At 37.5% G+C, this 23218-nt stretch overlaps 1 protein-coding gene across 1 annotated transcript in view; it reads right to left on the bottom strand.

The window, feature by feature from the left end:
- Positions 1-23218, bottom strand: part of CTNNA3 (catenin alpha 3) — a 1620647-nt gene that overhangs the window by 149918 nt on the left and 1447511 nt on the right. The window contains exon 14 of the mRNA XM_082854158.1: positions 19691-19783. Coding sequence (XP_082710284.1) covers positions 19691-19783 — 93 coding nt within the window. The remainder of the gene's footprint in view (positions 1-19690; positions 19784-23218) is intronic.

The raw sequence follows: 23218 nt of genomic DNA, 5'->3' as shown, positions 1-23218 counted from the left end.
TTGGGTCATTTGTTGAGATGTAGATGGATTTAGATATTGTCATACAGAGTGAAGTAAGTTAGAAAGAGAAAAACAAATATTGTATATTAACGCATATATGTGGAACCTAGAAAAATGGTACAGATGAACCAGTTTGCAGGGCAGAAGTTGAGGCACAGATGCAGAGAAGAAACATATGGACACCAAGGGGGGAAAGCCATTCAGGGCTGTGGGTGGAGGTGTGATGAATTGGGCAATTGGTATTGATATGTATACACTGATGTGTATAAAACTGATGACTACTAAGAACCTGCTGTATAAAAAAGAAATTAAATAAATAAATAAAAAGATTTACCAAACAAAAATAAAATGAGATATTCACTTGAAAACTTTAAGATTGTATTTTAATTCAGTGTTAGTAACAAAATGAGTATGTTAGTGAGAAAGATATGACTGGGAGAAGTCAATGGGGAGGAAGGGCAGATGGATAGTGATAAGCAGGGGAAATGTGGTAATAGAGAAAGCACTGAGTTGGGTCTCTCATTAAATGGTTGACCTACTTTGGACAATTCATTTAGTCCAACATGAGTTTTCCATGTAACAAACTGAGAACTTGTGACTGTTGTTATAATTTAACCAGTTATTATCCAATCACTTGGACCACAGTAATTCTCAGAGTACATTTCAAGTGTACCTGGAATAAAGTACAGCTTGTCTGTGGAATGAGTTAATAATGCAGTTTTTGAGTAATTTCTTTCCTTAATTATAGGATAACTTTACTGTTTATATTTTTCTTGTTATTTTTTAAAATTTTATTATCAATTGAAAATAAAGAAAGAGAATATGGAGAGTGTTCTGAGTCATAATGTTGGTATGTTATTCCAACAGTTCCCAAAGAATCTAAGTGTGCTGATTTTAGCACTTAAACTTAGATTCTTTGGGAACTGGTTGAATCTAAGCTTAAGGCCTAAAAACAGCAAGTTTATTTTACATATTTATGCTTATCATTACTACCAATAATATCCATAATTCTCCAATTACCACCAGGCTCAATATATCTACTTCTTCACGTATTACATTGTTAGATATCAATTAAAGCCCTCTTCCCTCGACACAAAATGTAGGTATTTCAATTCCTTTCTTTCATGCAGTTCCAAAAAAATTATTTTACATGTCTGAGATTCAAAATGGTTAAAACTCCTTTGCTGCTGCAAAACGAAAACACAGAGTTAATAGTAATATGTGTTCCACGTCAGCAGCCCTAACAATACATTTAAAGTATACAAGCTAATAAATCCATATGGTCAGAACACACACCAAAGTTAAACAAACAAAACATAATTCTTCCTGTCTTCTGAATGTGAATTTGGAGAGGCAAACGTCTGGATTAGGAAGGCACTTAGCAGCATACAGGTTTTTCCAAGTAAAACTCCATTCAGGAACTAGAAATGAGACTCTGCTCAAGAGGCAGCATCTGACGTGTGAGCCTAACTTAGCACTGAGACAGGATGTAGATGAAGCTGTGCCTACGGACGAGCACAGGCAGATAATAAAATTAAGGGCTCAGTGAGTCAGGCTTTCAATGGTAAAACTCCAGGGTATTTGGAAAAACCATTTTTACTGCAGCCTCAATGTAAACAGCTCACAAACAAAATCTATAGTGTTTAGAAACATTTTCAAAGTAAAAGATGAAACAGAATGCTTTTTGCCAAAGGTACTCAAGTATGGGATTGCACAGGCCTGTAAATTTGTTTTAAGTGAGAGGAAAAACATGTTGCAAAATTATTCTGTTTTTCCAAGTAAGGTCATAAAACACACACAAACATCTGCATATACACACATTCAAAACAAACAAATGATGGTGGGGGAAGAAAAACTTTAACGCAAAAGACTTACCATCCACTATCACTATTATTTATTTTTTTTTAAAAAAGAGTATTTTAACATTAAAAAAATTCAGAAGGACCCAATTGAAAAAGACAAGCTTTTCTCAGAAAGAACAACTGATACTATGGTTGGTGTTACCTTTCTCCCACCCCACCTTATTGTCATTTGGCAATCTCTTGAGATGTTTTTGGTTGTCACAGCCAAGGTGGGGTGCTACTGGCATCAACTGGGTAGAAGCCAGAGATGCTGCTAAACATCTTACAGTGCACAGGACAACTCCACACAGCAAAGAAGTATCTGACCCCCAGTGCCATCAGTACAACAGTTGAGAAGCTCTGCCTTACACTAACGTTCTGCCCAAGGGTCAGTGGATGCTGGCTCTGACTGATCCTGATGTGCTGGTCAGATTGAGAAGCCAGTGATACCTGGTGAGCTTGTATGTCTTTTAATTTGTATTTTGCTTACAATCATTCTTAACAATAATAATTTAGCAATAGAACTGCAGTGGTAAAGTTCTACTCTACCAGTTAGGACCAGACTGAAACACTGGTCACTAAACTGCAGGTCTATCACTTTGACACAGATCCCAGTTGCTTATTAGCTGGTATCTAAACATCAACACATTAGAGTCGATTAGGAGGTGGTGTTATTTTTTACTGGGAGGTAAAAGAATATTTTGCCAGGTTTTAACAACACATGCTTCATTAAATATTCAGTAAAAGAGCATATACGTTTTATTAATGTAACTTCTTAAAGATTGGGAAAATAGAATGAATTTATAACCATGATTCCCTCTCGTCAGTAAAACTATAGGCAGCTTCTTTTTTTTTCCTTAAGTTTATTTGGACATTATGCGTGTATAAAATTATGAATTAAACCGTAAATAGTATGGTTGACTTTTAAATTTTATTTATAAAATACTTTTTCATATACCAAAGATTTAGCAAGTGAAATTTCAATGACTATCCTTGAATAGTACACATACATGTGATTATTTCTACAAATTATATTACAAAATGGGATCTTACCTTGTATGCTTTTCTGTTATTTATTTAACATTTTTTATATAAAGTATTTACATATTTGTAAAATGCAGTTTCATCACAACTTTAAATCTCTCTTATCCACCATACAGATCCAGTATCATCTTTTTACATGTCTGTAATGGTTATCAGGGGTTTTCCATTTCTGTATATATGTATGTATACATGGAGATAAGTAGGTACATATGTTTGTATATCTGTATGTATATATGTGTATTGAGTAGGTTGTGATAGATATCTTTCTACATTTCTCCAAATGTATCTGGAGGGAAAATTTTAGAAGATAAATCAATTCTATAAAGATTTTTAATACATAATTTCTAATTTCCCTCCAGAAAATTTACCCTAATAAATATCCCCACAAACTGTGTTAAGTGTCTACTTTCCAAGATATCTTTCTGTCCAGATATCAACAATTTTTTTTTTATTTTTGCATTAAAAAAAAGACAAGGAGATAGTTTTTCATGTTTGTTCTTGTTTGCATTTCTGTAACTTCTGATGAGATGGAACAACTGTCTACATGCTTACTTTAAATGTGCATGGATTCTTTGTGAATATCCTGTTCAGGAACTCTGCCCAATTTTCTGTTGGTGGGGGTGAGGGGTGAGAATCTGTTTATATACAAACGCTTTCTTACATAAATTGTGCTTATCTCCCAAATCTGATGTTTCTCTTTTAATAGTTTTTCAGACTTGATTTTGTTTTGTTTGTTTTGGTTTATTTTACTTTATTTTGTGTTCTCTGGAGTAAAAGCTTGCGTGCTTTTTCTTTTCTTTTTTTTGGATTCTCCATTTTTATTGTAACATACATGTTCTTTGTTTAGTATATAGAGTTTTAAAATTTTTATGTTGGAGTATAGTTGATTAATAATGTTTCAGGTGTACAGCAAAGTGATTCAGTTGTACATATACATGTACCTATTCTGTTTCAAATTATTTTTTCCTTTGTCTTTTTTTTCCCTATCTTGGAATCATAGTTAGAAAGATCCTTATCATCCCAAGGTTACAAAAATAAGTATTTACTTTTTTATCTAGTACAGACTGTGTTAGTCATATTCTGCAGTTCACTGCACACTATCACTCTTGGTAAATAGAGTGCTCTCCAAACCCCAAGATAATTCCTTCCTTCCTTCCCTCCTTCTTGCCTTCCTTGCATCCATTCCCATTCCTTATGCCTATTTCTCTATTTCTTCCCTGAAAATTAAAATACAAACTGTTGTTTTATTAACCGACTCTGGTTCACCTTGACTTAGAGGGTTGTTTTTAATTCACTGCACAAATATATGAGTCCCTTATGATTAGACATTACTGTATTTCACAAACACTATATTTTAATAAGACTGATCCTGTGTCAAGCATGTACTATGTTTCCATCACTGACTAGATCCTTTACAAACATTCTTTCTCATTACAATGCTTCAGGAGAGTTATTATCTAAATTGAAATATAAGGAATCAGAATCTCAAAGAAATAAATAAATTACTAAGAGTCACACAGTCACTAATTAAAGGAACCAACATTCACCCTAGTGAAGAAGGTGGCTTTAAAGCCAGAGCTCTTTTGTTTACCTCTTAGTGCCTCATAAAAATGAAAGCAAATGGAACCAAGGGAGTTCTGCATATTTTCAGAAACTACGCTTTGCAAATAAAATCCCTTTTCTCTATCACATCATTTTATGTAATTTTAAGAAATTTCAGTAACAGTAGTTTCTAACTTCGTCATTTCACAGAACTACACTAATTTAATGTGACATGCACGGCTACACAATTGCAAGCAGATGGATGTGGGCAGCAGGTGTAATAACCGCCCTGGTTCTGCTTCTATGCAGCTCGATTTCAAAATGTAGATTCCTGCCATTTTAAACGAGACTTTACGCCAAACTTGCACTTGCAAATCAGTCGCAGTTTCCCATAAATCTAGCACATTTTGCCAGGAGTATGGAGACAGGTTTCATTCACACAGTCCCATCAAAGCCTGGACTGCAAGGAGGGGGGTTGTGTTGTACAGAGAGAAGAGCAGGGGCACAGGCGGATCCCTGAGGCAGACACACCTGGGTCAGCCTCAGCTGTGTCACCTCATACTACAGGATATTGGGTACTTGCACAAACTCTCTGTGTCTCTTTTTCTATGTTTTTGAAGTGGGGATAGTAATATCTACTTCAGAGGGTAGGTGTGGAGAAAATTTAACAAAGTACCTGCTACATACTAAGCATTAATTAAATAACTGTTGTTTTTACTGTTATCATCATCATCATCACATGACCATCATCATCAGAATAGGCAACTGTGATGCCTAAGGTATACTCATGTATTTTACAGATAAAAGCATAATTTGATAATAAACTTGGAAATGTTTTAAAACTGGGAGGATAACTTCATGCCACAGTGACTCCTCCATGGAAGGCTGTGTTAATTCCAACTTCCCTAAAAGTATACTTCAGGTACCAATTCTATGATCCTGATCTCCTAAAAGTCACATTTATCTAATTTCAAGTATATCGTTTCTTCTTAATTTAGTAGGCAATAGAAGACATGCTTATTCAAAAGCACATAGCTATGAAAGAGGAATAGGCATGCAACTTTAGTACAACAGGAAATTGAAGGAATTTTTTAAACTGACATTATTAAATTCAATTTTAGGAATGTGTAAAACTTCAAAGTTCCATCAGAAAGCCAGTAAAGATCAATGTCATTCACAATTTTAAAAAGAACTATTAAAAAGGTACATATGCTTTACTGCTAATTTTAGAAGACATTCCTTTCTTTTAAAATTCTAACCTTCAAGTCAATTGAAACTATAAAAAACTCTGTTGCCACCTAGATTCTTTACTCTCCTCTGCACCCAGGATTTTGCGTGTAGAAGTCTGGACCTCTTATCCCTAGTGAAGCCTAAGAACTAGGAGAGAAGACTAAAGTAGTTCTGTCACTTTAAATTTCAAAGATGGGCTGATAGTAGCTGAAGAGCAGAGAGATCAAAACCTTCCGAACTGTTGCTTTGGAAACACATAATTTACACTTTACATGACAATCCCTTGGACTGATGAGGAGAAATCTGAGTATCTCACCATGTCTACCTAGCCTAGACAGACAGCTGAATATTCTCAAGTCATAGACATCTAGAACTTACTCAAGTTCTCTACTTGTACAGTGCACTTGCCATTGTTAGCGTGGAAGGTGAAAATTTTGTTTGCCAGGTGGTGATGTCTTCACATTTCTATTCTGCTGACTGCATATCCCCTCTACACAGTTCAATTGCTATGTCTTAGATTGCAAGTTCTAAGTGACCCAGGACCATGAATCATATAGGCAAGTGCTTCGTGAACATTTCTTGGACGCAGATGACTCTTACCTTCCTTGGCAACAGTCTGGTGTGGTATTATTATATTTTGTGTGCCTATCTTAACATCCAATGCACCCAATATCCACTGATAGCCTGATTTCCTCTATCACCTTCCACTCAAAGAAACAACATAGACCTCATTTTATTTTCATACACAGCTTGAAAGTAGACCAGGGTGGGCCATCTACCTTGATTCAAGGGCTCTCTATCCATAAATTAACTACAAACCCATGAGAAGATCCATGCAAAGGGATAGAGGAGGGACTTTATTTAGCTTTGCCAATCAGGCTGGTTCTCTCCACAAATGTTCTGGAAAATCTGAAGAGGACTAATCAGTAAAGTGAATGTTGCCAATCTGCAGAATTAGCAGAGGTGTCATAAATGTGAAACCATTCAACAAATGATGATGATGATGATGATGATGATGATGATGATGATGATGATGATGAAGGTGGCAATGATAGTGGCATTGGTGGCAATGACCATCATGATGATAGTCACCTAAGTCTGAGCAGTTAACTGTGCATCGTGTTGTACAAATATTAACTCATAAGCTTCACAATAACCCTATGATGTGAATAGATCCATCTAAAAAATAAGCAAACTGAGACATAGAGGATTTCAGTAACTTGCTGAATATCAACAGTTATAAGTGGCAGAATCAGGATTTAAACTTGGGAGTTTGACTCCAGAAATTGTGTTCTCTCTCTCTAAATTGTATTAGAATCAGAAAGGAGGAGACGTGTCTGGAGATGACATTTTTGAAAAGCTTTGTTTCTCACAAGTACATGAGCTTTATAGAGCCAATGACCCCACACCAGGGGAAATGTTTGTGTTCTATGCCCATTCATATTTACATGTGATTTTAACCAAGCCATATATATATACACATACACAAATATACATACCTCATTATAAGAAATACAGCCAGTATACCTCATTATAAGAAAAACATGTTTAAATTTATTTAAAAAAATAAAGGTAGGTTAATAATCACTCACTAATTAAAAATATGCATATAAACACACAAGATTTACAAAAAATGGGCAGAAGACCTAAACAGACATTTCTCCAAAGAAGACATACAGATGGCCAAGAGTCACATGAAAAGATGCTCAACATCACTAATTATTAGAGAAATACAGATCAAAACTACAATGAGGTATCACCTCACACCGGTCAGAATGGCCATCATCAAAAAATCTACAAACAATAAATGCTTGAGAGGGTGTGGAGAAAAGGGAACCCTCCTACACTGTTGGCGGGAATGTAAATTGATACAGCCACTATGGAGAACAGTATGGAGGTTCCTTAGAAAACTAAAAATAGAACTACCATACGACCCAGCAATCCCACTCCTGGGCATATACCCTGAGAAAACCAGAATTCAAAAAGAAGCATGTACCACAATGTTCACTGCAGCTCTATTTACAACAGCCAGGACATGGAAGCAACCTAAGTGTCCATCGACAGATGAATGGATAAAGAAGATGTGGTACATATACACAATGGAATATTACTCACCCATAAAAAGGAACGAAACTGGGTCATTTGTAGAGACGTGGAGGGACCTAGAGACTGTCATACAGAGTGAAGTAAGTCAGAAAGAGAAAAACAAATATAGTATATTAATGCATATACGTGGAATCTAGAAAAATGGTACAGATGAACTGTATAGATGAACAATGTAATTTTGCAAGGCAGAAATAGAGACACAGATGTAGAGGACAAATGTATGGACACCAAGGGAGGAAAGCGGGGTGGGCGGGGGAGGGTGGTGATGGTGGGATGAATTGGGAGACTGAGATCGACATACATACACTAATATGTATAAAACAGATAACTAATAAGAACCTGCTGTATAAAAAAATTAAATAATATTTTTTTAAAAACCCAAGCTGTAGATTGAGGTACTTTAGCATGCAAAGGTAATTTTTATAATATCAATTTTGCTTTTGAGCTCTTTTTTTTTTTTTACTACCTTAACCATTACTTGATACACATTGTTTTTAATAGGAAAAGAAGTAAGCACGTATATCATATTTCACCAGAGACTAATCATTCAGAATTATTTAATTTAGATACGTTAAATTTTCAGCATTAAAAGAAAGAGGACTTTTTCAATGACAACAATTAAAAGAATGGGATAAAGGGCACTACTTTGTAGCCACATGTTCATCACAAACACCTATAAACTCGAGAAGGCAAAGAATCACCTGAACATTTTAGCCTCAGAAAATTTTTCCAAATGACTATTGTTTGGGTAATTATCTATTAAAACACTAGTTTTGAAAAACAAGAATTATGTTATTTATCTTGCAGACAAACTTTTATTGGCTGAATATAAATGCTGTATCCGAAACAGTTGCCCTCCTCTCCAGCTTTTTGCACACGTTTCTTTTCCCAAAACACACTTATGGTCAACATCATTCATCCACTTATTCACTCAGTAAATATTTATATAGCATATTTATTATGTGCCCAGCACTTAAGTTTGGGGAATATATCGTGGGAAAAAGGATTAAAATTGTTGCCTTCATTGAATTTACTGTATAGTAGACATACTAAACCAACAAAGATGTAGTATGTCAGATAGTGAAAGGAAGTGTTAGGGAGAAAAACAGAGAGGGGAAGAGGTTTATATGCGGGTGGGGAAGGGACTGCAGTTTAAACCAGGGTGGTCAGTGGAGATCTTCCATCAAAGGTAATAGTTAAAAAAGCAACTGTATCAGAAAAGAGAAGATTTGGGGAAAATGAGGTCTGAAAGTAGAGGGAAACTAGACTTAAACGAAAATATCAGCTTCTTTGAGGAAAAAAAAAAGCGGTCACCACGTAATATATAAAACTTCTCTATAAGTTGAGAAAGTTGTAAAATTGTAATATAAAGCTATGCATGTGAAATGAATTCCAGTCTGGTTTGCAAATTTCAAATCTGTCTACTTGACATCTTCAGTTGGTTGTCTAACAGACTTTTAAGACTTAGATATATTCAAAATTAATTTCTGATCTTCTACCATCTCCAGTGTGCTCAACTGTCTCCTCCAAAACGATATAAATGGTAAGTCCACATTCTCAGTTCTCAAGACAAAAACCTTGAGCTGTCCTTGACTCCATTCTCTCTCTCTTATACTCAATATCTAAGTTTCAGAGAATTCACTGCTTCACCCATCTCTATATATGTTCAATCAACAACTTTCAACCTCTCTATTTTTAAAACCACAGTCTCAGCCTCCATCATTTCTTACTTGGATAATAGTGATAGTTTTCTAACTTCCAGCTTTCTCCTGTACCACTACTCAGACTGTTTTCAACACAACATAAAGAAAGACCCCTTTAAAATAAAAGTCGTACGTCACTCTCTGGCTCGAAGCCTACCGTTCTCAAAATAAAAGCTAAATGTCCTACAATGGCTTTTGTGACCTACAAGATCAGGCCTCCTTTTTAGTCTCAGACCTCCCCTCACCTCACTAACACTGGCTTCCCAGAGCATTCCTTCCTTGAGGCTTTCATGCTTGCTATTTCCTCTTCTATGAAAGCATCAAGGAGTAGAAAACACTCTATTTAAAGCTTGATGGAAGGTTAGGTTCACTAACTAATAATAATGAAGATTAATTATTTCTAAAGATAAATAAGACAATTAGAAACAAGAGCCAAACATACCAGGCATTTAAGATTAGTTACTAAGCATTAATTTTAACTGAGAACTTCCCAACAACCAAGGTAGGGTGAAATGTATATAGTTTAATGTAGTTCCACTGTCTGACAAATGAGAGTATGTTAAGGTATTTGGTAACAATCTCTCCTGGATTGCCATTTCAAGAGCTATTTATTAAAATATTATAAAAAGTTTCAGATAAAATAATAACAATGCTTTACACTTTAATTTTCTCTGCCTAGATTTTTACACAGTGACTTATAAAGTCAGAGGAATGACACTAAATTTCAATTCGGGTAAAGAATTTGTATAAAACAAAGTTGAAACTTCCAGGTACGATACGTCACTGTAGATACAGAAAGATAGAGCCTAGTGACCTTAGCACATAAAAATCCAAAATGAGTAAGTACACTGTCCTTTAGACTGCTTCTCAGCAGAAATTTTTGTATCATTAAATCAATAGTGGCTAAGTATAAAGAAAACCTCTTGGAAATTAAGGGAGTCGAGCTCACCTTAAAATACTTTTGTATTTGACGGAGTAAAAAAGGACAAAAGGTAGACAATTCAGACATGGGAAAAAAAACATAGCCTCAGGGATAGTTCTAACTACCAGGAACACAAGAATCAGTTTAGCAAATAAAGAGAGTTTTGGGATTTGTATGCCTAGAGGGCCAGGAATAAGGAGGCACTGTGAAGGACTTTGGCAAGAAGAACAATTAACATTTATACTAGCAGGTACTGGGTAGTAGGGAGCCACTGAATACTTCAGAGTAGTGACCTAGCAATTTATAGTAAGATTTATCTGGTTCAAGTAAGTACAACTGTTGGAAGGGAGAAAGATCAGGAAAGAAATTAATGTAATCCCCTAGACTTAATCTATTGAAGACCTAGTGTACTTTTGAGGCAAGGTGGCTTACAAAAGGAAGGTGATCTTTATCTTTTTTCATCTAAATCTACCAGGCAGTGTATGAGGCTCTGTATATATAATGCTAAATGAGACAAAAACATGTTCTCTGCACTAATGAGGTTTACTTAGGTTTACCGAATGGAGGGAAAAAAAGCCATCATGTAAGAAATTATACAGGTACAAGGAATGTCATGATATGGGAATCTCCATGTATTACAGATCGATGTTGGGAGGAAAGTACACTTGGACTTGCATTTCGGTGAAGTCTAAGCTAATCTGGAATCCTAATGATAAGCAGGTATTTAAAGATGAAGGGGAAGACGGGGAGTTGAGGGAATTGTTTTCCTAAGAGAGGGATGTGAGGGGAGAGCCTGTGTCTTCTAGGAAGACACAGGGGTCAGGTTTGGAGAGAAAGTGGTGAAATATGAGTAAAAGAGAGGAGCGGGGAGCAGATCCTGAAGTTCTCTTACGTAGGGCATTGAGGAATCGGATGGGGAGACACTGAGACCTAGAAGAGGTTTAATGCATGGTGATAGACGACAGATTTGCACTTTAGAAACATTACAAGTGAGTTCAAGTGAGAGAATGAACGTTCACAAAGCTAGAGGCAAAAGACAATTTAGGAGTCTGCTATAGACAGACAATCTAGTGAGAGACACCAGTGCCTGAACTAAGGTATTCACCAAGACAACCTTAACACTCCCCTCAGCTTGACTGAGCTTTAGACAGACTTTTTCCTTATTCTAAGCTCCTGACCTCCTTTTTCTTAGAGAATGTACTTTATAAAATGTAGAGCTGTAAATTCCTTCTCTGTCTCTTTGAGATGTAAATACCTTAACGCTTCTTGCCAGTTTTCCAACCCAGGACTACCTTTCTCAAGGACCTGGGAGCCATCCCTTTGAAATGTAACCATCAAGGAAGACAGAGCCCTAACTTCCAGTCTCTGTGGGAGGGGAGGAGCTTACTTCAGAGGTCACCTGGCTCCAAATTATAAAAGTCCCTCCGGTCATGTAAATAGAGAAAGTTCACTTTTCCTTTGGGTAAAGTCCAAAGAGAACATAGATGGCCTCCGAACCCCCTCACCCCACCTCTGAAAATGTTTCACCCCCTTGTTTCAGCAGAGTTGAACTCAGACTGAGTTCTGGTCTCTCTCCTCTATTGCAGTGGTCTTGAGTAAAGTCTTCCTTTCCTTTTTAACTTTGTCCAGTGCACATTTTCTTTGAAAGTGATAGTGGAGGTGGTGAAAAAATGGACAAGTTCAGACAGAAGATAGTAAAACCAGCACTAATTGTATGATTAGCTGTAGGAAGGAGTAAAAAAAAAAAAAAAAAAAAAGATTCCCAGTTCAGACTTGTGCAAAAGAATGTACAGAAGCACCATAAGAAATACGGGAGTTGGGGTAGATTTGTGGGGTAAGATGATGCATTCAGGCTTAGAAACAGTGAGTTCCACAGGTGAGCTACATGAGGCAAGGAAACTTACAGGCCTGCAAATATATGCAGCCAGAGCTCAGGAGACAGGACTTGGCTCAAGTCATGTACCTCTATATAGGACATCTGAAACATTGGGACTATATGAGCATATCCAGGAAAAGTGGAAAACACCTGAGGACTATAGGGCTTACATCAAAACTCTAGTGAACCCTAATGCCTAAGAATAGAGAGGAAGAGGAAACCATGAAGCACTGAGAATGATCACCCAGAAAGGTAAGAAAGCAGCGTTACCACCAAATACACAATAGAAATTATAGAACCAAATGATGAGAACGTGCACTACCTAGTGCAGTGCTGCTGAGTAATGTCATTTCATCAAGGCTTACCAGACCTGTGCTTTTCATGGCAACCTAAACCAAATTATATCACGAAGGTAATGCGGTCATGTCTCCATATTCTGTATGGTAATTCAGTATAAATTTAAGTTATTGGGAGTGTATTATGATAATAAATAGGACCTATTAAAATGTTTCCGGGCTTCCCTGGTGGTGCAGTGGTTGAGAGTCCGCCTGCCGACGCAGGGGACACGGGTTCGTGCCCCGGTCCGGGAAGATCCCACATGCCGCGGAGCGGCTGGGCCCGTGAGCCATGGCCGCTGAGCCTGCGCGTCCGGAGCCTGTGCTCCACAACGGGAGAGGCCACAACAGTGAGAGGCCCGCGCAAAAAAAAAAAAAAAAAAAAAAAAAAAGTATTAAAATGTTTCCAATTCTTAAAATACACCACTCATTCACGGCAATTTTTCTCTTCTCATGGTTGAGGATATTCAGCGGACTACATGTTAAAAAACAGCAATGAGGGTGTTCTCCTACCATCAACCTCATATTTAAGTGTACATGGCTTTTTTTTTTTTTAATACCAAGAATTACCTCCAGTATTTTAAGATTCGATACGCTCCAATTCATTTGCTGCTGTTGACATTTTGGGGTTGTGTCGAGTAACCTAGCAACTGTTCTTATTTCCGTCCTAATTTACTTCTATTTATAGAGCATATAGAGACTCAATGGCCTCAATGATATTCTTTAAGGCAGGGCCGGTTTACAAATTGTATGTTCTTAAGTGAGCATAAATGTTAAAGATAGGACAAATATTAGTCATCGAATTGACTACAAGTCACAACTTCTTTAATTCTGGGTCATCAGTAAATATGATGAATCTTTAAAAAGGTGTCATAACTTTATCATGCTGAAATATGATATGACTACAGCTGAAATTACAAAATTTTAAGTGTTTGTTTTTAATGTTATATTCATTAAATTTAATTTCAGCAATTAGAGACCACAGCATCAAATGCCTTCAAATAAAAATCTGGCCCTATTCAGCACTGTTAAATGAGTTCCCTTTTTCACTCCTTATCTATAAGACACTATGATCAAAGTTTAAATTGTGTAAGGCAGAACAGACTTTTTGATTTCGTTTTTAGACCTTACTGGCTTTCAAGCTGTTTAGGCAGAGGGAACAGTCACTAGAACGTCTGTCCGTCAGGGACAGGGGTAGAGAAAGGTGATTTTAAATGACTCCTTGCAAAACTGTCTCCAACATGCATCCTATAAAATATCAGGATGCTTTTTTTCTGTTTTTATGAGTATGTACCATAAAACTAGAAAATTAAGCCCTATATACCTTGCTGAAGGTAACTGAGGACTCTAAGATAGAAACTAATAGATCACCAAGCTACTATAATTCCACAAAGAAGAAAAACTCCCAGTGCAGGGCCAAGCATTCCAAAATCATTGAAGAACATAAGAACTTGACAACTTTTGGGTAAAACTTTCTGTTCCTACTACCAAAAGTTCCTTTTTGTGATCATTATTTCAGTTCTACATTATGAATATAAATGTACATAAAAGTGCTAGCATCATTAAGAATCATATTAATGCCATCTTTCTTTCAACCTTTTAAGGAAGTTCCAGATATGTCCCCCTGCTGAGGGAAAAAGAAATTTCAAAAGATTTTTGGTAATAGAGTGCTAACTATTTACCCCACAAAACCAGGAGACCAAAGCAGTCTTACATTGAAAGACTGAGACATTTGTATTTACAAAGCTCCTTGAACTACTCAAAAGGAAGTAAAGTATAACATTAGCACACACAAATCTATACACGTCTTGAAATTCATTTTTGGAAATATCAAAATTTATTGAGCATTTCCTTTGTGTGAGAAATGAGTTTTCATATATCTAATCTTCAAAAACAACTATAAAATAGGCACTATTTTCTTCACCCTTACTTTGAGCATTTTTGACCCCCCTTTACCCATTTCTCCCACTCCATCTATTAGTAATAATAGGTATTATTATTATCACAATTTTACAGATGAGAAAACTGTAAGTTAGAAGTATAAACTAACTTTCCCAGGGTCATATGGATAGTAATTGGTAGAACCCTGATTTGAACCAAAGTTTATGTGACCCCAAAGTGCATACTTTTAACTTCTACATTATATTTATATAGCAGCGCCCAAAAAGGCAAGTCACTTTCTCACCCATTCTATTCACAAAACTCTTTCAATCCATTTTATTGAGTCTTTCTAAATCCACAGTTGTCTCCTAGGTAGGCTTGAGGAATATACTTTTAGCTACCACCCTACTGACACTCGCAATTTCCTGAGTATCTATGGCTACTGCTGCCCAAATTGCCCACAATAAACCAGGGAAAATTTCTAAAAATTAGAATGTTCCCTTTATTCAAATATCACAGAAGCCAATGTGATAAGAGGCTGAGTGAGGAGTAACTGCCTCTGTCTCTGGATCCTTTGCTTGGAGACCCCAGATTGCTGCCCAAGAAATTCCTCCACGGTGTGATTCTACTTGAGTAGAATCCATCTCATCAGTGCAAAGTGGTCCACCAGGGAGACTCTCAGGGTCTGGGCATCGCTACATAGTTTCCAAGTAGTACCCAACAAACTGATTTTGTTATTGATGGGAGACTGCAGTATTGGGACATTTAGAAATTTGTGAGACTTAAACAGATCTGATACTAAGGTTTATGGCCTTCAGTTTCACGAGTCATCTTTCTGTTAGAGGAATTACAATATTGACACCATAATATGGCTGTAGCGATAGTACAGCAATGAAATCTTAAGGGACTATGAGATTCTACCCAAGTTTACAAGCATGCTACACTGGAAAGAGTGTGGCTGGTACCAGAAGACCTGGGATTTGGCCCCATTTCTATACGACTTGCATAAACTACTGAAACTCTTTGAGTCTAATTCCCTAATTAGTAAAATCAAGAAAAAATTACAAACCAAAACCCAGGGCTTTTGTTAAATAAGACAGCAATTTGGAAATATTCTATAAACTATAAAGGGTTCATGGTAAATGACACGCCTCTGTTTAAATAGAAAATATGGCTTAACTTATACTTAATAAAATTTTTAAGAAGCTTTTAGGATTTACAAAAAAATCTTATTATCAGTGAGCTTAAGAATTTTATTTTCTTAGTCTATTTTAATTTCTTTCTGAGTTTTTAAGATAAAAGATGTCTACTTCATCCTTGCTAAGGGCATGAACAGAATAAACAATGAGCTCTGACGAACGCTCTATAAACCTGTAGCAAACCCACTCTCCTGTATCACCATGGAATGCCTGATCACTGGATATAACCAGAGGATCAGTCCAGTGAGTATTCATGTCTAATAATTAAGATAATCACTAATTTCCACCACTGTTCCTCTGCCACCTCATAAGGCATGCACTATTGGTCTTTTAGTATTTTGCTCTCATTGACTGTGGACTCTAAATCATTATTTGTTGGTTACAGACCTTTACAATGCCCAGTGGCATTTGCCACCAATGACAGCAGCAACAGATGATGCTGAGCCAAAGCTACTGGGAGTGAAATGCAGAAAGTAAAATGACAATAAATAACTGTCACTCCATTACTAAACAGTGCCTAAGATTGGTTCTAGTACATGCTCAACAGAGCAGAGCCTGCATAATCCCAGAACCAAAAAGGCATCTACTCCTCAGTAATAGCTGCAAAGAAAAAGGAACCCAAACACTTGTCTTGTGCAGTGACAAGGAATTCTTCATGGAGAACGGCGTAAGTATTCAAAAAATTCTCGACAAATTCCACTTCAGTATCTTCTCAAATTAACGGTATTTGGCAAATATGTCAAAAGGTATACTCTGGCCAGTGGACACAAACTTCAGGAAATGCTGGATAGAATACAAAGTCTCAAATGGCCATAAGACTGAACATATGGACTTCCCTGGTGGCGCAGTGGTTAAGAATCCGCCTGCCAATGCAGGGGTTCAAGCCCTGGTCCGGGAAGATCCCACATGCCGTAGAGCAACTAAGCCCATGCGCCACAACTACTGAGCCCACGCGCCACAACTACTGAAGCCCGCGCACCTAGAGCCCATGCTCCGCAACAAGAGAAGCCACCGCAATGAGAAGCCTGCACCAACCGCAATGAAGCATGGCTCCCTGCTCGCCGCAACTAGAGAAAGCCCGCCCCCAGCAACGAAGACCGAACGCAACCAAAAATAAATATATATTTTATAAATAAATTTATAAAAACTAAAATAAAAAAGACTGAACATACTCTAAGTACAGGGATGCAATTATAAGAAATATGGGAATATTAGGGATATAAGATGCCTGGGAGAGAACATAAAACCTATCTAAACATGATCTTGGTTCTGGTCAGGTGATTTAGGTAGAGGACAGATTTGAGCTATCCTCCTTAGCTAGTCATAGAAACTTCAGGTATGACAGCAGAATCTGTTGTGATAAACTCACAAGATAGATATTCAATAAGAGGGTGTTATTGGAGTTAAGTTATCCATACCGTACAATAATTATTCTTTAAATTTTAAAAAATTTGTACTCTTCCTTTCTTTCAGATTGCTGGAGTATCCTTTATTCTGTTCTCTTTCATTCCACCGATGATCTATCAGGTTCGTTGTGGTGGGGTTCTCTGTCTACTTTTTAGTAAAGGATTCATTCTGCTAACTCTATGTCCTAAGTAAACTGACATGTGGTAATCACTAAAGTTCTTAGTGTGGAAACATAATCCACTTATTAGACAAGTTATATAAATCGGAGCCTCAGTGATCTTATTAGTAAAACTGGGATAATAATAGCAGTATAGCATAATTAACACGATAATTAAATAAATAGCACATGCGATGTGACTACCTTTTCTCATTTTACCCCAAAAGCAGAGACTAAGAATGGAAAGTATCTGGGGGAATAGATCTTAAGGAACAGAGCTAAGAGCCTAAGAATGAATCAGGAAAGAAAGGAGAGCCAATCCAAAGATATGTTATCAAGCTGGTCACTGCTGTTGGAATTGGCTTGATCCCTTGGGGAACTTTTGGGGACCTGTGGAAAATGCAGTTCTATATGGTTCATCCAAGGAATGGAAGAGTATTGGTTAAGAGTTGTTCTGGGAGGTGTTAGTGCCTCACATAAGGTTGTGTATGTATTAGACTATCTGATTTGCTTCCTGAGGGATTCCACACAGCAATTACAGGAAAGCCTCAAGGCAGGAAGTGAATAAAATCCAAGCTATTTGGAATGTATAGGGGAGATTTACAAAAGCAGAGAGTGGCTGTGTTGAATATAATGTTGCTTCCAGTAGATTTGATGGTGACGGATCTCTTTTACTAGATAGTGGTAAGGGTATAGCCCACAGGCATTACAAATGAAGTGGATTATCAGGAAACTGCACAATGGAACACAAAGCCAGGATTCAGAGCACTTTCAGGGTGATTACCACAAGGTCAGCAGCAGTGGCTTCTATGAAAGGTTCTTAAGATCTGGAACCGTGGAGGTCATCAACTTTAAAACCACCATGGGCAAGTGGTCATTTAGCTGCTGTTTTTCCCAGAACAAAAATATAAATAATAATAATAAGAAGAACCTTCTCCTCTCAGCATATAAAGTTTATGAAACAGTCTCCTATGCATTGCCTTCTTTGGAGTTATGAACGATGCTGTGAGAAGGTGTAGTATTATTCTCATTTTTCAGATAAAGAAATTTGAACTTTCTAAATTTTAAGGTTCTTAACCCAGGTTTCATTGTCTACACGTGATAAGGCAGAATGAGAACTAGGGCATGTTTATATTAATCCTAGCATCCTAAAAGGTGCCTTTATTTTAAGAAAATTCCCTCCGATCAGTTACTTTGTGCGCCCTGACACACACGCTCCACCTCCAGTGGCCCAAGTGCATCAATCGTTCACTTCGCTGAAAGCGTAAGCAAAGTTTACCATTGCCAAAATTCATTTCCAATTCCATTGCCATTTGTAAGATTTTATCTCCTACCGAGAATGCCTACCAGATTTGAAGGAAACTAACTCCGGGTGCTGTGTGTCCCCTGGCTACTACAGGACTAATAGATCAAATAATCAGCAAGAAATAAAAACTCAAGATAACCAACATTTCTAATAAAACACAGGTATTGTGACTGACATACCTGTTCTAGGCAATTTGAATATTTGAAAATACAGGACTGTCTTAAATTTATCTGTTTCATACATCTCCAAATTTTATGACACTGAATTAAACTAATTAAATAATAATGATGATGATGATGATAATAATACTATCGCTACTTAGTTTGTTCTCAATAATCATTATTGAGAACTTACTAAGAGCTAGGCACTGTGTTAAGTGCTCTATTCATTAATTTAGTTGATTCCCACAGTAATCCTCATATAGAGAATACCATTAGTATACTTACTTTACAAATCAGAGAACAGAGGTAGAGAAAGGCTAAGTGAGTTTCCCAGTAACCCAGCAAGGAAGTGGCTGATTTAGATGTATTCCCAGGCAGTCTTAGCCACTATGCTATACTACCTGGCTTTCAGACTCAAGTCCTATAGTCTGTTCTCCAGTTGCAAGCTATCAGTAGCTAGGAAATCAAACTTTCACAAACTCCCAAGCACTGGGTGTAAATAAAGTGAAATAGAACATCTCAGAGTAATTCAAAAATTGATGAACATCATTGGTGTGTGTGTGTGTGTGTGTGTGTTGATGGGGCAGAAGAAAGCATTGTAGAAAGGAAGAAATGTAGAGGAATATTGCCTCAGAAGTTGATTTTTCTCCCCTAGAATTTCCAAGTATATTTACAACTTCGTGGTTTCTCTTTTCTACTCTAAACAAACAGGTACAAATTTCACTTTGATATTCCCATGACTGCTATAAAGACCAAAAGTAGCACGGAGTGATTCACTACCTAACCAGAAATGGCCTCACTGTGAGCTCTCAAGGTAGAGGAAATCATTCCCCTCATGACGGTGCTCCTGCATTCTAAGGCTCTTCTCCCTGTGCTTTACAAGACCAGCCCCAAATCCAGGGACCCCTACTGTGAGTGGCTGCCTGGACTGACAAGGAGAGGGCATGGCACACGGCTCTCCCCGCAGGGAGGAGACTCACCCGGTCAGTTTTCCCTTCAGTCTGAACACTGGTGTGACTGCGGACCTCGTGATCTTCTTCCAGGTCAGAAACATCCTCTAGTTCCTCTGGAGTCTATAAAAAGAAAGCAAAACACTGCTGGTGGAAATGCAAAATGGTAACCAGGCTGGCAGCACATCAAAAAGGAAGCAAAGAGTTATCAATATGACCCAGCAACTCCACTCCTAGGTATGTATGTAAGCAGATCTTCGTAGGAAACTGCCCTCAGTAGGAAGCCCCTTTCACTGTCGCTTTAGCAAAGCTATATTGTAACTAACTTTTAAACCAGGCACCTCCATGTTCCACTCATCTCTGGCTCAAGCACACCTTTCAAATCTTTTAATCACATGAAACGTTGCCTAACTTGTCTGATCTTTCCATAGATCAAATAAGTAGAAATGAAGAATAAGTAATTTAACAAATGACCAAATCTCTTCCCTAGCTTCCCCTTCAGTAATCTCAAGAACAAACTGAGATTACTTCCTTTCTTCCCTTTAAAAGCTTTCAGGCCCGAGTAGAATCTTCGGAGGTGGTTTCTGGATGATGTTGAATCCACCGTCTCCCCGGATTGCCAGCGTTTTGATTAAAGGCACCTTTCCTTTCTTTATGTCTTGAGTATTCATTGTTTAAGTGGCTAGCAGCAGGACCCAATCCATTCGATGACATACCCGAGAGAAATGAAAACATATGTCCACACAAAAACTTGTAAATGAGTGTTCATAGTAGCACCAATCATAAAAGCCAAAAAACGTATCTAGTGATGGATGAGCAAGCAAAATGTGGTAAATCCATACAATGGAATATCACTTGGCATAAAAAGGAGTAAGTACTGCTACATGCTGCAACATGGGTAAACCTTAAAAATATTATGCTAAGGGAAGAAACTCAATCACAAAATAGCACATTACTGTATGATTCTATGTATTGGAAACTCTAGAACAGTCAAATTTATAGAGACAGATGTTTGATTCGCTGTTTCTAAAGGAAGGAGTGGAGGAGAGGGTTGGGAGCAGTGACTCTAATGGGTGTGTGGTTTCTCTCTGGGATGAAAACAACAATGTTCTGCAATTAGATAGTGGTCATGGTCACATGATCTCATGAATATATTAAAACCACTAACTTTTGTACTTTAAAATGGTGAATTTTACGGTATATGAATTATATCCCAACAAATTTTGAAAGAAAAGGAAAGCAAAAATGATCAGAAGGACATTTTTCTCTGAGGAGCAGTTTGGCTAACCACTATGTGCTTACCACAAACCAAGGCGTTTACAGGTGATAAATGTAATAATTATCATTAAAACCATATGACAGGGCTTCCCTGGTGGCGCAGTGGTTGAGAGTCCACCTGCCGATGCAGGGGACACGGGTTCATGCCCCGGTCCGGGAAAATCCCACATGCCCGTGAGCCATGGCCACTGAGCCTGCGCATCGGAGCCTGTGCTCCGCAACGGGAGAGGCCACAACAGTAAGAGGCCCGCGTACCGCAAAAACAAAACAAAACAAACAAACAAAAAAAACCATATGACACAGACATCAAAACACCAGAAATTGAGAAATTAAATTTTCTTAGAACTTAATAAGTTAATATCAACTTTAGTGTCTATGCTAAATAGTTAACCTACTTTCATTTCTTTTTTCTTTTTTTTTAATGTCAGCTTAAACATCTCTTGTTCAGGGAGGTGTCTTGATTAAGAATCCCCTAGACTGGCTTGAGCTCCTCCAACCAAGCATTTCCTGAAGCCCTTTGCTTTCACTATCACAGTGCTCATCGTACTTCATTGTAAGCATTGTTTGTTCAATTAGTAAGCCGATGGTTGAACTGTCTGTCCTTTGAGGTAAGGACTAGGTCTGCTCTGCTTACTATCATCTCATCACAACCTAGTATTCATGCATACATGCTTTTGAATGAATGAAGCAAAATTAACAGTGATAGCCAAAAATACAGTTGGATATGAACAGAACAAAACATATCAACAGCAACAACAATTTGTCCTCACTGAACCTCTACTGTGCTTCCATCTTCTGTATTTCAAACTAAATTGCTTTATTTGCTTTTTGTTGTTTTTCTCTGCTCAAGGTTTCCAATCCCTCGGTCCCAGCGGGGCAATAATTTAAAGATATCAGTCATTATTGCAAATACCAGTATTGCAAAGTAAAGGCGTTATTGCAAATATAAAGTACTTAACGAGAATTCGTTTAATATTTTAGTTTACACAGTCTCCATTTTAATCTCTGATTCCTTTGTTACAAAGCTCTGGTGAGAAATCCAAAAGACAAACGTTTAGGTTTCGTGAAAAATATCCAAAAGTGGAAGTGAAAGGTGTCTTGCATATACACCTGGCTGTTAAAGGGTGGAAAGGGGCAGGACCTGCCTCCTCAGAACAGCTCCGGTTTCCCTTATACCTTGCTCTGCACACAGGCCCTTTGTTTATTTTCAGGGTTGTGGAGAGCTTTGCTTCCCTGGGGTCACTCCAGAAGTGGGGATTTGCAATGATTAGCTCACACTGTGGGGCAAAATGAACAATTTCCTAACTATTAATGGTCTCAGAGTCTTTCTCAGCTCATGGATCTTTATAACCAGCAATTTCTTTGTTCTCTGACACTTGCACTGAGCAGCTCCCATCACTTTGCATTGATTTCAACTGACTCTCATTGGATATTAATATCCACCCTCCCACCAAAGCCTCCAGTGTGCTAAGTAGTTGTTATCTACATGTTGATCTCTATATGCAGTCCTCCTTTGCTGCAACTAGGTGCGACTATGATCACAGGGCAATTTACGGGCAATTTACTCTCTTCTTAGGTATTAATAGCATGAGTTTGCCATGAGGGAATTTCTGTACAATCACATATTTCGTTATTAGCTATTTTTGTGTATTCTTCCCAAACAGTCTTCAGAAAGCATCTTTACAATTTCCCTCTTGATACATTACCAGCCCCTGTAACATCTGAATAAGTTCAACTGATCAAATTCCTTTTCTTGAGTCCTGTTGTTTTGCAGCTGAAGGCTGTCTGGTGCCCCTACTGTGATCTGTTTCTTATAAATGTCTGTTGTTTATTACTTGGATTATACTCTATCAAGTGGTGACATATAACTTCATCATCAATCCCAGTATTCTGTGCAATTCGAAAATAAAGTGACTTAACGGAAAGTAAGAGCAACTGCTGCTCTCAGAAGTCACAAGTACCATTTTTGTTGGTGATACGGCAGGAAGAGATAAGCCTACCACTTACGCCCACGTACTTATGTACTTTTCCTTATCTTTAACAGGGGACTAATAGTTTTCTTGCAAAACCACCACAACTGACCTCTTCTTTTCATGAACAAAATCAGTGGGGGAGTGTTCAAAACACTTGCTGGCAGCATTCTGCATTCTGTAAGGTAAGCAGTTGGATGGTATTGTAAAAATAAAAAGTTAAATACACAATGTTACAGTTTAAGTGGAAACTAAGAAATAAATAGGAGTCCTCTAATCATTTTGGGGGTGTACATTAACACCTTCAAGC

Source organism: Leucopleurus acutus (genome assembly GCF_964270905.1).
Source record: "Leucopleurus acutus genome assembly, chromosome: 14".
NCBI lineage: Eukaryota > Metazoa > Chordata > Mammalia > Artiodactyla > Delphinidae > Leucopleurus > Leucopleurus acutus.
This window is presented reverse-complemented; position numbering and strand designations above follow the sequence as displayed.